This window comes from Neovison vison, chromosome 9 (assembly GCF_020171115.1).
Source record: "Neovison vison isolate M4711 chromosome 9, ASM_NN_V1, whole genome shotgun sequence".
Classification (NCBI taxonomy): Eukaryota; Metazoa; Chordata; class Mammalia; order Carnivora; family Mustelidae; genus Neogale; species Neogale vison.
In genome coordinates, this window is record NC_058099.1 from 97,474,676 (window position 1) to 97,488,675 (window position 14,000).

The window sequence follows — 14,000 nt, forward strand, 5'->3', positions numbered from 1 at the left end:
CGCCGGCAGCGCGGGAGGCTTGAAGTGCGGGGCGTGGCGCGCGCAGCTGTTACTGCCGCTTGTCAGCGCCGGGCCATGGACGCCCAGCAGGCCGAGGTCCGCGCCTTGGAGGCTGAGATCGCGGCCCTGCGGCGGGCGTGCGAGGAGCCGCGGACGGCGGGGGAAGACAACTGGCGAGCTCAGTACGTGCCCGCAGGCCCTGGGGACGGGGGAAGGGCTCCGCCGGCCGCGCACCCCCCGCCGTCTCCCGGACGCCGAGGGCTCCGCTGTCCACGCCCGACTCCGCCTCAGCCGAGCGTCGGGCGGGTGAAGGAGAACGGAGGTCTTGGGTCCGTCTCCTTCGCAGGCTCCCGGGCGGGCGGCGGTGCGGCTTCCTGGCGTGCGTCACTGCGGGCACCTGAGGGGGCAGCTGGCCCTGAGAGTGGGGCTCCCTTTGAGAAATAACTGAGAATGGAAGCGTGCGGGAGGCGCTGGGAGCGCTGCGCGGGCGTGGCGGGGCGTCCGCGGGTGTGGGGGGACCCAGAGGTGTGTGAGGACGCCCGCGGGTGCCGGATGCCCGCACGTGTGTGGGGGCCTCCTGAGGGGTGGGCGGACGCCAGCGGTGCAGAGGAGCAGGGGCGGGCTGCCGCTGCACCCCAGCCTAAGAGATACACCGGCCTTTCTGAGCACTCTTAATGCCTAGGACAGCCCTGAGGAAGGTGTCATTGTTCGCCCTGTTTTAGAGTTAAGAAAACTGAGGCTCGCAGAAGGGGTATTGCTTGCCCACCATCTCGGGGGTGGGGGTGGTTGGTTAGATACGAGCGGGTTTGCAGCCCAAGATCCTAACTTGGAAGCCCAGGCCCCTTTGCGTAACTGAAGATGGAGGAGAGGAAGGATCTGTGACGGTCAGTCAAGCTGCTTAAAAGAAGAAACGATCTTCATTTTCTCAGTCGAGCCTGATTGGACACAGGTGCAGAGAGAAAGAGATCCTCCTGCGCTAACTGGACCCGAGTCGGTAGAAAAGGGGGGAGGAGTTCAGACGGAAATGCTCACGGGCATGGTGGATGGGATCGTGGCAGTGTAAGAAGCTGTAATTGGTAAAAAGGGGAGAGAAGTGGGTGACCGGGGAACACCTGTGTTCCTCAAGTGAAGTCAATGAACTGAAGACGCGAGCTGCTCCAGGCTGCTCCCCAGGTCAGAAGCGTTAGCTTTCTTTGGGAGTTACATGGAAATACAGACCCTGGATCCATCCCACCTCCTGAGTCATAATACGCATTTTAACGAGACATTCCCCCCACCACACACTTAAGCATATTTGAAAGTTTGAGAAGCGCCTGGTAATACTGTGCAGGATAGTGATTTTTTCACTGGCCACAAGATGTCGTTGTTAGCCCAGAATAGCAGGAGAGTGTGTCGACCATTCACGTAATCGTGTCTCAATGATCCAGCTGGGAAAGTTGGAAGAATTCAGATTGTGGAAGGCATTACATGTTGGTCCAGGGTATTTGGGTTTAACATCCAATTACTTTTTACTGTGGTGGAGAAGGAAGACTGGGACCCGTGTACCAAGCTGTGTGTGTGTGTGTGTGTGTGTGTGTGTTAAAATGTAACAAAATTTGTCTTCTTTTAACTTTTTTTTTAACCTACAGATGAGTGGTAATACATACACCGATAATGTTGAGAGACCATCACCACCACCCATCTCCCTTACTCTCTTCATCTTGCAAGACTGAAACTTTAGAACTTCTCATTCCCCACTCCCTTAGTCCTTGGCAATCATTGTTGTGCTTCCTGTCTCTGAGTTTGCGGTCTCTAGGTACTGCATATGAATGGACTCATACATACTTGGTTTTTTGGAACTGGTTTATTTCACTTACCATAATACCCTCAAGGTTTGTCCATATGGTAGCATAATGCAGAATTTCCTTTTTTCTTCAGGCCAGATAATATTCCTTTTTATGAATATACCACATTTTATTTATCCTTTCATCTGTCAGTGGCTGTTGGGGTTACTTCCATATTTTCGCTATTGTCAATGATGCTCGTATCAACATATGTGAATAAATCTCTCTTTTGAGACCCAGCTTTCCGTTCTTCTGCATATGGGGGGGGTGGCAAGAATTCCTGTCTCTTCAAAGGTCTTCTAGCTGGACTAAGAATCAAATAGACAGAAGACAGAAAAACAGGAGAAATTAAAATTTAATAGGCATACATTTAAGGAATCCACATAGATATGAAAAGACTAGCAAAATGAGGTATGTATGTCATTCTGGATGAAGGAAAATGGGCTTGGGGTCTGGGACTTCAGAGGAAAGGAATGCATTTCACAGGGCAGTAAAAAGAGCAGATGTTTAGTGATTAGATGTTTGCCGTACCATACAGATGGGTAGCTCAGATAAAATTTATCCCTGTTAATAACTCTTATTCTGGAGAAGACCCCCATTTTAAGTTGTTCTCTGTGGTTAAAGGAGCACAAAATTTTCTCTTGATCCTGGAGGGCCTCAAGTGCCTTTAGCACAAAATAATCCATATGCCAAAGTGACACAGTCTGGGAGAGGTCTGTTTTGACCCCTGCAGATGTATACCAAGAAGTGGAATTGCTGGAATCTGTTTTTGATTTGTTGAGGAACTCCCACCCCCATACTGTTTTCCACAGTGGCTGTACCATTTTACATTCGCGCCAACTGCAGGAGGGTTCCAATTTTTCTACATCCTCAGCGATACTGTTTTTTTTTTTCCTTTTTTTTTTTTTTTTTTGATCGTAGCCATTCTGATAGGTGTGAGGTCAGTTCCCTAATGATTAGTGATGTTGATCATCTTTTTATGTATTTATTCGCCATCTTTTGGGGCCAGTCTCAGCCTGTCTGTGGTAATGCTATTGAATAGAATTGCCTGGAACCAGTGAGCTTCCCAGGGACCTTTCACTTTTCCAAACCTATGTTATGATTGGACTGAACCTTGTGGTTCTTATGATTGCAAGACGTCCTTCAACAAGAACCTTTAGAAAGCTTTGAAGAAAAAAGTAGTTTATTATTTACGAGCCCTGGAGTACAAGACATCCCCTGGGGTCCACACTACCAGGTCATTAGTGCAGAGAGGGAGACAGGGAATGAGAGACCAGGACTAGGTTCTGCTTTTATTGGTGTTGAGGGTGAGGGTCTAGAGTTTCCAAGGTTCGGTCTTTATTGGTAAACTTAAAACGTAAGAATAAGAATATAAACACAGGAAGAAAAGAAACAAGTGGCCTAAATGGTCAGTTAGTGAAATTAACTAAGATCTCTAAAGCAAAAGGATTCTCAGTGTGGGAACGCAGCCTAGCTCTTTAGTCCTGTGGCTGGCAGTGTGTTTATTAGAAATAGTTTTCTTCGAAGGGGATGAAGCAGATGCCTCTGCATTCAAAGCTTAAGTCAGGCACTTGCTTTAGGATAAGAAAAGCCAACTGTTAGGTCTTACGTTGTAGTCAGTCTTCTGTCCTCTTTGGAGAAATGTCTGTTTAAGTCCTTTGGCCATTTTTGAACAGGTTGTTTGGCTTCTGTTGCTTTAGGAATACTTACAGATACGGAAATTAAACTTTTATCATACATGATTAGCAAATATCTTTTCTCATTCTATGGGTTGCCTTTTTATTCTCTTGTTAGTGTCTTATGTTGTACAGTTCTTTATTTTTTTTGAAGATTCTATCCATTTACCTGACAGAGATCACAAGTAGGCAGAGAGGCAGGCAGAGGGACAGGCAAGCAGAGGAAAAGGGGGAGCAGGCCCCCCACCAATCAGAAAGCCCGAAGTGGGGCTCAATCCCAGGACCCCAGGATCATGACCCGAGCCAAGGCAGAGGCTTTAATCCACTTAGCCACCCAGGCGCCCCATAATTCTTTAAAATGTTCGTGAAATCTAGTTTGTCTATATTTTTCTTTTGTTTTTTTTTTTTTTTAAAGATTTTATTTATTTATTTGCGACAGAGAGACAGTGAGAGAGAGCATGAGAGGGGAGAAGGTCAGAGAGCGAAGCAGACTCCCCGTGGAGCTGGGAGCCCGATGTGGGACTCGATCCCGGGACTCCAGGATCACGCCCTGAGCCGAAGGCAGTCATCCAACCAACTGAGCCACCCAGGCGTCCCTATTTTTTTCTTTTGTTATCTGTGCCTTTGCTGCTATGTCCAGGAAATCATTGCCCTGGCCAGTGTTATAAAGCTTTTTTGCAATGTTTTCTTAAGAGTTTTGTTTTAGGTCTTACGTTTAGATGTTTGATACAATATGAGTAATTTTTGTATGTGATGTTAGGGAAGGTTCCAACTTCATTCTTTTGCATGTAGATAGTCAGTTTTTCCAGCACCATTTGAATCGTATTGGCAAGCTTATCAAAAATCATTTGATCACACACGTAAGGGTTCATTTCTGGGTTCTCTTATTCCATTTCATTCATCTATCTGTTGTCTTTATGCAGATACTACACTGTTTTGATTACTATACCTTTCAGTTTTGAAATCAGGAGGTGTGAGTCCTCCAACTTTGTTCTTTATCAAGATTATTTTGGCTATTTCAGATCCCTTGAGATTCCGCATGAATCTTAGGATGGGTTTTTCTATTCCTGCAAAAAACCTCATTGGAATTTTGGTGGAGATTGCATTGAATCTGTAGATTGCATGGGAATAATATAGACATTTTAATAATATTATTTTCTAATCCATTAACATGGGCTGTGTTTCTGTTTATATCAAATTTAATTTTTTTTCAGCGATGTTTTATGGTTTTTATTGTACAACTCTTTTACCTTCCTAAGGTAAATTCCTTCCTAAGGTTAATTCCTAAGTATTAATAGTTTTTGATGCTGTTGTAAACGGAATTGTTTTTGTAATTTGCATTTCAGATTGTTCATTGTTGGTTTATAGCGATTCATCTGAGTTTTGTGTGGTGATTTCGTATCCTGATATCTTGCTGAATTAATTTATTTTAACACTTGTTTTTGTGGAATCTTTGGGGTTGTGTACATGTAAGATTATACCATCTGTAAACACAGATAATTTTACTTCCTTTCCAATTTGGATGTCTTTTATTTGTTTCTTGCCTAATTGCTCTACCGAGAATTTCTAGAACCATGTTTCATTGGTGAAAGTGGACATCCTTATCTTTTTTCATACATGGCTTTTATTATGTTGGGATAATTTTCTTCTATTTCTAGTTTTTAAAAATATGTTATCATTAAAGTGTGTTAAATTTTGTCAAATGCTTTTTCTGCATTTTCCCTTCTTTCTGTTAATGTGGTATGTTACATTGATCCATTGTCCTATTTTGAACCATCCTTATATTCCAGAAATAAATCTCACTTGGTCATGATGTGTAATCCCTTTAATATGCTTATTTTTATTTACTACTAATTTGCTGAGAGTTTTTACATTAATACTGAGAAATAATACTGGTCTGTAGGAAGTTGTGCTGGCCTGATAAATGAATTACAAGGTGTTCTCTTTTAAACTTTTTGGAGAAGTTTGGAAAGGATCAGTTAGTTTTAATTTAAATGTTTGATAGAATTCACTCGTTATCAGGTTCAGGGCATTTTCTTTGTTAGAGATGATATTATTATGGATTCAATCATACTAGTTTTAAGTCTATTCAAATTTCTTATTTCTTTGTGATTTAATCTTCATAGGTTTTTTGTTCCTAGGAATTGAGCCATTCCAGATAGGTTATCCAATGTATTGGCATACTGCTATTTGTAATATTCGCATAGCCCTTTTTATTTTTGTAGAATTGCTCATGGCCCTACCTTCATTTCTGACTGTAGTAATTTGTGTCCTGTTTTGTTTTTAAGTAAACTCTACACCCAACATGGGGTTCGAATTCATGACCAAGATCAAGATCAGGAGTCCCATGCTCTATTGCCTAAGCCAGCTAGGTGCCCCTTATCTGTCTTTTTTTGTCCATCTAGCTAAAGTTTTTGTCAATTTTATTGATCCTTTAAAAGAGTCAACTTGGTTTCATTTTATTGCCTATTTCATTTCTCTCTATTCTAATCTTTATTATCTTTCTCTTTTGGCTAGCTTTGGTTTAGTTCATTCTTTTTCTAGTTGTGATATTAGGTTGTTGGTTTGGGATCTTAAATTTTAAGTGTGTATAGTTATGAATGCCCCCCTTCGTACATCTTCTGCTGCATCCCTTGAATTCTGGCATATTGTATTTTCATTTTTGTCTTTTAAGTATTTGCTCATTTCCCCTGCAGTTTCTTCTTGAGTCTATTCTTTAAAAATATGTTAATTTCCACAGTTTTGTGAATTTTTCAGTTTTTCCCTGTGTTATTGATATCTAACCTCATTCCACTGTGGTTGGAGAAAATGCTTTGTATGGATGAGTATAGTGAAAATACATAGAGACTTAATTTATTGCCCAGTATCTGATATGTCCTGGAAAAATGTCCCATGTGCACTTATGAAGAATTTATATATGTCTGTTAGATCTGTGTCTTTTTTTTTAAAAGATTTTATTTATTTTACTTGACAGAGATTACTAGTAGGCAGAGAGAGAGAGGAGGAAGCAGGCACCCTACTGAGCAGAGAGCCCGATGCGGGGCTCAATCCCAGGACCCTGGGATCATGACCTGAGCCGAAGGCAGAGGCTTTAACCCACTGAGCCACCCAGGCACCCCAGATCTGTGTCTTGTGTAGAATGTTCTGTATATGTCTGTTAGCTCTAATTGGTTTATTGTGTTATTTCTACTACTACTCTTTCCTTATTTATCCTCTGTCTAGTTGTTCTTTACATTATTGTGAGTGGGGTATTGAAGTCTCCAATTATTATTTTGTTTTTATTGAGGTGTAGTCGACATAGAAAATTATATTAATTTCAGGTGTACAACATAATGATTTGATATTTGTACATATTACAACAGGATTATAACACTAAGTTAAATTAACATCCATACACAGAATTACAAGGTCTTCCTGGGTTAGGAACTTTTGAGATTTTATAGCCTATCAACCTTCAAATGTATAATACATTATTAATTATAGTTATCATGCTGTACATTATATCCCCAGGCCTTTTTAAGTTTATTACTGGAAGTTTGTACCCTTTGACCACCTTCACCCATTTTCCCAAACCCCCTCACCCTTGCCCCTGGCAACCATCAATCTACTCTGTATTTCTATGAGCTTAGGGTTTTTAAGATTCTACATATAAGTGAGATCATATGGTATTTGTCTGTCTAATCTGACCTAATTCATTAAACATAATGCCCTCAAGAACCATCCATGTAGTCACAAATGGCAGGATTTTCTTCTTTTTATGTGACTGTCATTCACTTTTATAATATACACCACGTCTTCTTTGTTCGTTTATCTGTTGACAGTTAAGTTGTTTCCATGTCTTGGCTATTGTAAATAATTCTGCAGTGAACATAAGGATGAATATATCCTATTGAGTTCATGTTTTTGTTTCATTCAGATAAATACCCAGAAGTGGAATTGCTGGTTCTTATGGTATTTCTATTTTTAATTTTTTGAGGAAACTTCATACTGTTTTCTATAGTAGTATGCCAATTTATATTACTACCAGCACTGCAGAAGGATTCCTTTTTTACACATTCTTGCCAACTGTGTATTTCTTGTGTTTATGATAATAGCCATTCTGACAGGTATGAGGTAATTCACCTCATGGTTTTGACTTGCATTTCTATGATGGCTAGTGACGTTGAGAATCTTTTGTATGTATCTGTTGGCCTGCTGTATATTTTCTTTGGAAAAATTTCTATTCAGATTTTCTTCCCCCTTCCCTTTTTTTTGGTGGGGGGAGAGTACATGTGGGGTGGGGGGAGAAGCAGCTGGAAAAGGGGAGGAGATAATCTTTTTTTTTTTTTTTTAGGATTTTACTTATTTATTTGTGAGAGAAAGAGAGAGAGAGAGAGAGCACAAGCAGGCAGAGTGACAGGCAGAGGCAGAGGGAGAAGCAGGCTACCCGCTGAACAAGGAGCCCGATTCAGGATTCGATCCCAGGACCCAGGAATCATGACCTGAGCTGAAGGCAGCTACTTAACTGACTGAGCCCCGAGTCATCCCATATCTGCCCATTTTTTTAAACAGATTTTTTTTCTTTTACTACTGAGTCATATGAATTCTTTATATATTTTGGCTGTTAACCCCTTGGCAGATAACCTGTTTTGCAAATATTTTCTCCCATTTCGTAGTAAGCCTTTTCATTTTACTGATGATTTAATTGGCTATAGAGAAATTGTTTAGTTTGATGTGGTCCCACTTGTTGATTTTTGCTCTTGTTGCAGTTGCTTTTGATAGCAAATTAAAAATGTCAGCACCAAGACCGGGGAGTTTACTGCCTCTGCTTTCTTCTAGGAGTTTCATAGTTTCAGGTCTTATCTTCAAGTCTTTAGCCCATTTTGAGGTAATTTTTGTGTTTTGTGTAAGGTCGTGGTCCAGTTTCATTCTTTTACATTGACTACCCAGTTTTCCCACTTTTGTTGAAGAGACCATTCTTTTGCCATTATATATCCTTGGCTGGTCATAAATTAATTGACCATATGTGCATGTGTTTATTTCTAGGTTCTTTGTTCTATTGATCTGTATGTCTGTTTTTATGTCAATACCATAATATTTTTTTTAAAGATTTTATTTATTTATTTGACAGAGATCACAAGCAGGCAGAGAGGCAGGCAGAGAGAGAGGAGGAAGCAGGCTCCCTGCTGAGCAGAGAGCCCGATGTGGGCCTCGATCCCAGGACCCTGAGATCATGACCTGAGCCGAAGGCAGCGGCTTAACCCACTGAGCCACCCAGGCGCCCAATACCATAATATTTTGATTACGGTAGCCTGTAATATAGTGTGAAATCGGGAAGTGTGACGCCTCCAGCATTGTTCTTTCTCAGAATGGTTTTAGTTATTTGGGGTCTTTGTGCTTCCATACACATGTTAGGATTGTCTTTTCTATTTCTATGACAATGCCATTGGAATTTTGATGGGGAATATGTTGAATTTGTAGATTGCTTTGGGTAGTATGAACGTTTTAACAATATTAGTTTTTCCAATCCATGAACATGTGCCTTCAGTTTCTTTCACCAATGTCTCATAGTTTTCAGGGTACAGATTTTTACCTCCTTGCTTAAATTTATTCCTAGGTTTTGTACTCTTTTTTTTTTTTTTTAAGATTTTACTTATTTATTTGACAGACAGAGATCACAAGAAGGCAGGAAGGCAGGCAGAGAGAGAGGAAGGGAAGCAATCTTCCCTCAGAGCAGAGAGCTCCTTACCTGTTTTAGAAGTTAGAGTTAAGGGTTGTTGGATGGCTCAGTCGATTAAGTGTCTGACTTTTGATTTTGGCTCAGGTCTTGATCTCAGGGTTGTGAGTTCAAATCCCATGTAAAGATCCACACTGGGCTTGGAGCCTACTTAGAAAAATAATTTGAGATGTCTTGGGATATCAGACATTCAGTTTGGAATATTTTAAACGTTCCAGCTTGAAAAGAAATTTTAATGTTGCAAAGTATTCTTGTTATAATTTATTTTACAATTGTTTGTAATAGGTAGAAATATAGTAGTATATTTTCATTAGCTTTGTGTTAATTTGAGATTAAAAATTACAGTGTTAGTAGGCATATTGGTTTTGAGAAAAATCAGGTAGTTTTCAAGAGAAAAAAGTAAGAAAGAAAAAAGTAAGGGCGCCTGGGTGCCTCAGTTGTCAAGCATCTGCCTTTGGCTTCAGTCAGGATCTCAGTGTCCTGGGATCGAGCCCTGCATCAGGCTTCCTGCTTGGCGGGAAGCCTGCTTCTCCCTCTCCCACTCTTTCTGCTTGTGTTCCCTCCCTCGCTATGTTTCTCTGTCAAGTAAATAAATAAAATCTTTACCAAAAGATAAAAATAAAAATAAAAAAAGAAGACAAAATAGGAATCGTTTCAGAAATTTAGTTATTAGATAAAACACTTGTTAGTGATTTCTTCATTGGAGTAATTATTGGTTATATTTGCTTTTTAGAAAATCACTTCGAGAAATGTATCAATCAGATTCTGGGGGATGGGCCTCTTCAAAAGATTTGAGAAGTCATCTTGGAAATTTAGAATCAGAACTTCTTTTTCTAAGCACACTTACTGGCATCAGTATAAGAAATTACTCCATGAAGACAGAGGTCCTAACAAATACTGAGAAGACAGAGAAGAGTAAGTATTAATTTTAATTTTGAAGTGATGTTGAAGCTTATCTTATTATGCATAAGAAATTGGCTCTAATGGCATTGAATTAAAGTTCTATAGGGTAGGGGCACCTGGGCTGCTCATTCGGTTAAGGGTTCGACTCTTGATTTTGCCTCCGGTGATAAACTCAGGCTCGTGGGATTGAACCCTGTTCTGGGCTCCACACTCACTGGATTCTCTCTCTCCCTCTGACCTCTCCCTGCTCTCCCATGGGTTTTCTCCCTCTCTCTAAAAATAAATAAATGTTAAAAAAAATTGTGTAAGATCACTGTATGACCTTCTATATGACTGTGTGGTTGTGGTAAACTTGTTGTGTCACGTATCTTGAACATCACAGTGTGCATAATACTCTTTAAAAGCTGTCTGAGGTAGATATTAAGGAAGACACAGGCTTTATCATTAAGTATCTTAATACAAGTAATAAGTAAGTGAAAGAATAGCAGCACCATTAATTTGTAAATCTTTTTTTTTTCTTTTCAAATATTCATTTGCGAGAAAGAGAGAGAGAGCACAAGCAGAGGGAGAGGAGGAAGGGTGTCTGCTGAGCTGGGAGCCCAATGTGGGGCTCAAACCCAGGCCCTGGAAATCATGACCTGAGCCGAAGGCAGATACTTAACCTATTTGAGTGACCTGGGCGCCCCTAATTTGTAAATCGTAAGAGTTGTTCACTATTGACGTGAAACCTGCCTCATCTACAGTGCTCGACTCCTACCGAACGTGGCCTTTGGCCAGGATAAATATTTCAGGAGCTAGACCATTTTCAAGAGGAGGGTTTCTGGTCCCAGTGACTAAGTTTTATTGCCAAGGGCCTGTGATGCGGTAACTTATAAAGGGAAGCCAATTCAGCTGTGCATTGGAATTTAGGAACTTTGATCCTGGGTGGTTCAGTTGGTTAGGCATCTGCTTTGGCTCAGGTCATGATCCTGGGATTCTGGGATTGAGCTCTGTGTCGGGCTCCCTGCTCAGCATGGAGTCACCTTCTCCTTCTGCCCCCTCCCTGCCTTGTACTCACTCTTTCTCAAATAAATAAATAAAATCTTAAAGAAAAAAAGACACTTTTAGAATTGCTTCCTGACTTTTCCACTGACATAACTAACCCTCATGAAGGGAAGATAGTGAGTTGATCCTCAGAGGGTCTTTGGTAGCTCGCCTCAGTGAAAGTCTGAAATACAAAGAGAAATGGGTTACAGGAATTTAGACATTTCAGATACTTGAAGAGGTGGAACACAGAGAGGACTGTCTTCCGAAGTTGACCTCCTCTGCAGAGGTACTTGTGCTGCCTATTCAGGATGTGCTTTTTTTTTTTTTTTGAAGATTTTATTTATTTGAGAGAGAGCATGAGCAGAGGGAGAGAGAGAAGCAGATTCCCTGATGAACAGGGAGCTTCTTGTGGATAGGGCTTGATCTCATGACTCTGAGATCATGACCTGAGCCATGGGCAGATGCTTAACCAACTGAGCCACCCAAGTGCGCCTCAGAATGCTTTTGAGTAGGCTTAATACTGAGCTTCCCCCATTGCTGGCTTAGGTTTTGATTTTTCTGGGTCTGCCAGATTAGTTCCTTTCTCTGTAGTATCTAGCTCATCCATCTGATTTCCAGTTTCCAAACTTGTTGCTCTCCTTTTTCTTCTTTATTCTTGTAGAGTTGTGCTCTTCTAAAAATACCTTTGTTAGCAAAGTCAAAATAGTGGTTATCTCTTGGGTGGGTAGTATATAGACTCCAGAAGGGCATGAGAGAACTTTATGGTTTATTTAAAAATTTCTTTATCTCAGTTGTAGTTACATGGAAAACACATGTTAAAAGATACCAAGTTAAAAAATACTGAGTTGCATTGAAGTATAAAATTTTGAAAGATAACAAGTAAATAGGTGGATTCCATTTAGTGTTTTTAAGTAGAATCAGATAATGTTGAAAAAAACCTCCATCTAACAGTTATAATTCAAACTTGTGTAGGGTAGCATGTTTCTTTTTTTTCCTTTTCCTTTTTTTTTTTTTTTTTTTTTTTGGAGCGAGAACTGAAATGGGGAAAGGTGCAAAGAGAGAGGGGGAGAATCTTAAGCAGATTCCATGCTCAGGGCAGAGCCCAAGGCAGGGCTTGGTCGCACGACCCTTAGATCATGACCTGATCTGAAATCAAGAGTTGGATGCTTAACCAACTGAGCCACATGGGTGCTCCTATACTAGCATGTCTTACTGTAATCTTTAGTGTAATTGAGAATTAGAAAGTACAAGTTACCTTTAATCCAACTTAGCCAAAGTAAATCAATTTGGTGCACATTCTTTGAGATATTTGCAATGTAAACACTAACATAAACTCTCCGCCATGGACTCACATGTATTAGAAATATTCACAAAAAATTAATAGGCATTTGAAGGAAACTATTTGCAATAAAACATTTTTTTCTGATTTATAGGTATAACGAAAGTTCTACAGAGACACAGATTATCAGGAAATTGCCAAATGATTACATTTCAACTTGAATTTCAGATTCTGGAAATCCAGGTAAATGGAGTCTGTTGTAGTAATAGAGATTCTGCTGTGATTAAGCGTTTCCCACACCCCAGCCTTCAGTAGTGGCTGAGCTGAGGAGGGATTCGTGAACCAGAGCCCTCTTGTAGTACGTACGCTTGTACAAAGTGATACCATTTTTATGGTATAACCACCCTGGCAACTGCATATGAGAGGATCATTGCTGAAGAAGGTCTAGGTGCTCTATTGGAAGGCAGATAGCAAGTTCCTCCTTGTTTCTCAGAGCAGGCCCCAAGGTCATGGGAACAGTCCTGGATACCCTCATATGCCAGCCATGTATTATTTATTAGTTATCTGCTGATGCTTAATAAATTTTCCCAAAATTTAATGCCTTCGAACAAGAAAATGTTTATCTCACCCATTTTCTGTGGATCAGAGATTTGAGAGCAGCTGAGTTACATGTTCTTGCTCAGGGCCTTTCATGAAGTTCTGGTCATTTGGAACCGCAGCCACCTGAAGACTGTTCAGGGGTGGCAGCTTAGCCTCCAGAGTGGTTTGTGGTTACTCCAGCAGGTTACACCGGACAGCTAAGACACAATGCAGCAGGAAGACACTTCTGGCTAAGACTTTGCATAAAATCAGGAAACAGAATGATAATGTGCAGCATATGGCCAGGGTTGGGCAGAACAAGGTCAGAAACCTTCAAGAAGAGTGAGATCCAGGCATAATTTCAAGAATTGACTTGGCCTAGGCACAAACTTTGATAGCAGAAAACAGTTCAACCAGTTTGTTTTGTGAACTTGGCCTACGAGGAGTATGTGTAAAGGAAACTCACAGGGAAGGGAGGGCAGACTATCTTGGCTTCAACTTATCAGATAACCAAAGCAGATGTGATCAGTTGTCATAACCCAAGTCCTCTGGACAACAAGCTTGCTTTTATTCATAGTCATGTACTAGAATTCCTGGTCCCAGTCCTCAGCCACAAAAACAGCCGTAAGTTCTCCCGTTTTGTATGGAACAAGGATTGATGTCAGATAGTCAGGACCCTGCCTCTTTAAGGTGTTAGATAGCCACCCCAACTAGTCAAGAGTGCCTGCTTCCAAGTATCTGGGCTAGAGGTTTTGCTTCTCGAGAACTCTTTGCAGTCCATATCCATGGTTGCTGCCACTGGCCCTGGCAGACTGGGAAAGGGCTTTGGGGTGTCTGGGCCCCTCATCTGATGACGGAGCTCCCAGCTTGCTCCCACCTCAGAGCATTCTTCCTTCAACACTACCGAGGTGACTAAGAGCATTCAGAGTGTATCCTTGCCAAGGCTAGTTGAGCAGGAGGTGACACGGGGCATGGATGATGAGTGCCCTTAGGGGAAG

At 41.1% G+C, this 14,000-nt stretch overlaps 2 protein-coding genes across 2 annotated transcripts in view; one reads left to right on the forward strand and one right to left on the reverse strand.

The window, feature by feature from the left end:
• Positions 1-41: 41 nt before the first annotated feature.
• The window catches only part of LOC122917773 (centromere protein P), a 237,441-nt gene continuing 223,482 nt past the window's right edge, over positions 42-14,000 (forward strand). Inside the window, exons 1-3 of the mRNA XM_044266043.1 lie at positions 42-182; positions 9,949-10,130; positions 12,578-12,666. Coding sequence (XP_044121978.1) covers positions 76-182; positions 9,949-10,130; positions 12,578-12,666 — 378 coding nt within the window. The 5' untranslated portion in view covers positions 42-75. The remainder of the gene's footprint in view (positions 183-9,948; positions 10,131-12,577; positions 12,667-14,000) is intronic.
• Positions 2,084-14,000, reverse strand: part of OGN (osteoglycin) — a 77,384-nt gene continuing 65,467 nt past the window's right edge. The window contains exon 7 of the mRNA XM_044266045.1: positions 2,084-2,131. Coding sequence (XP_044121980.1) covers positions 2,123-2,131 — 9 coding nt within the window. The 3' untranslated portion in view covers positions 2,084-2,122. The remainder of the gene's footprint in view (positions 2,132-14,000) is intronic.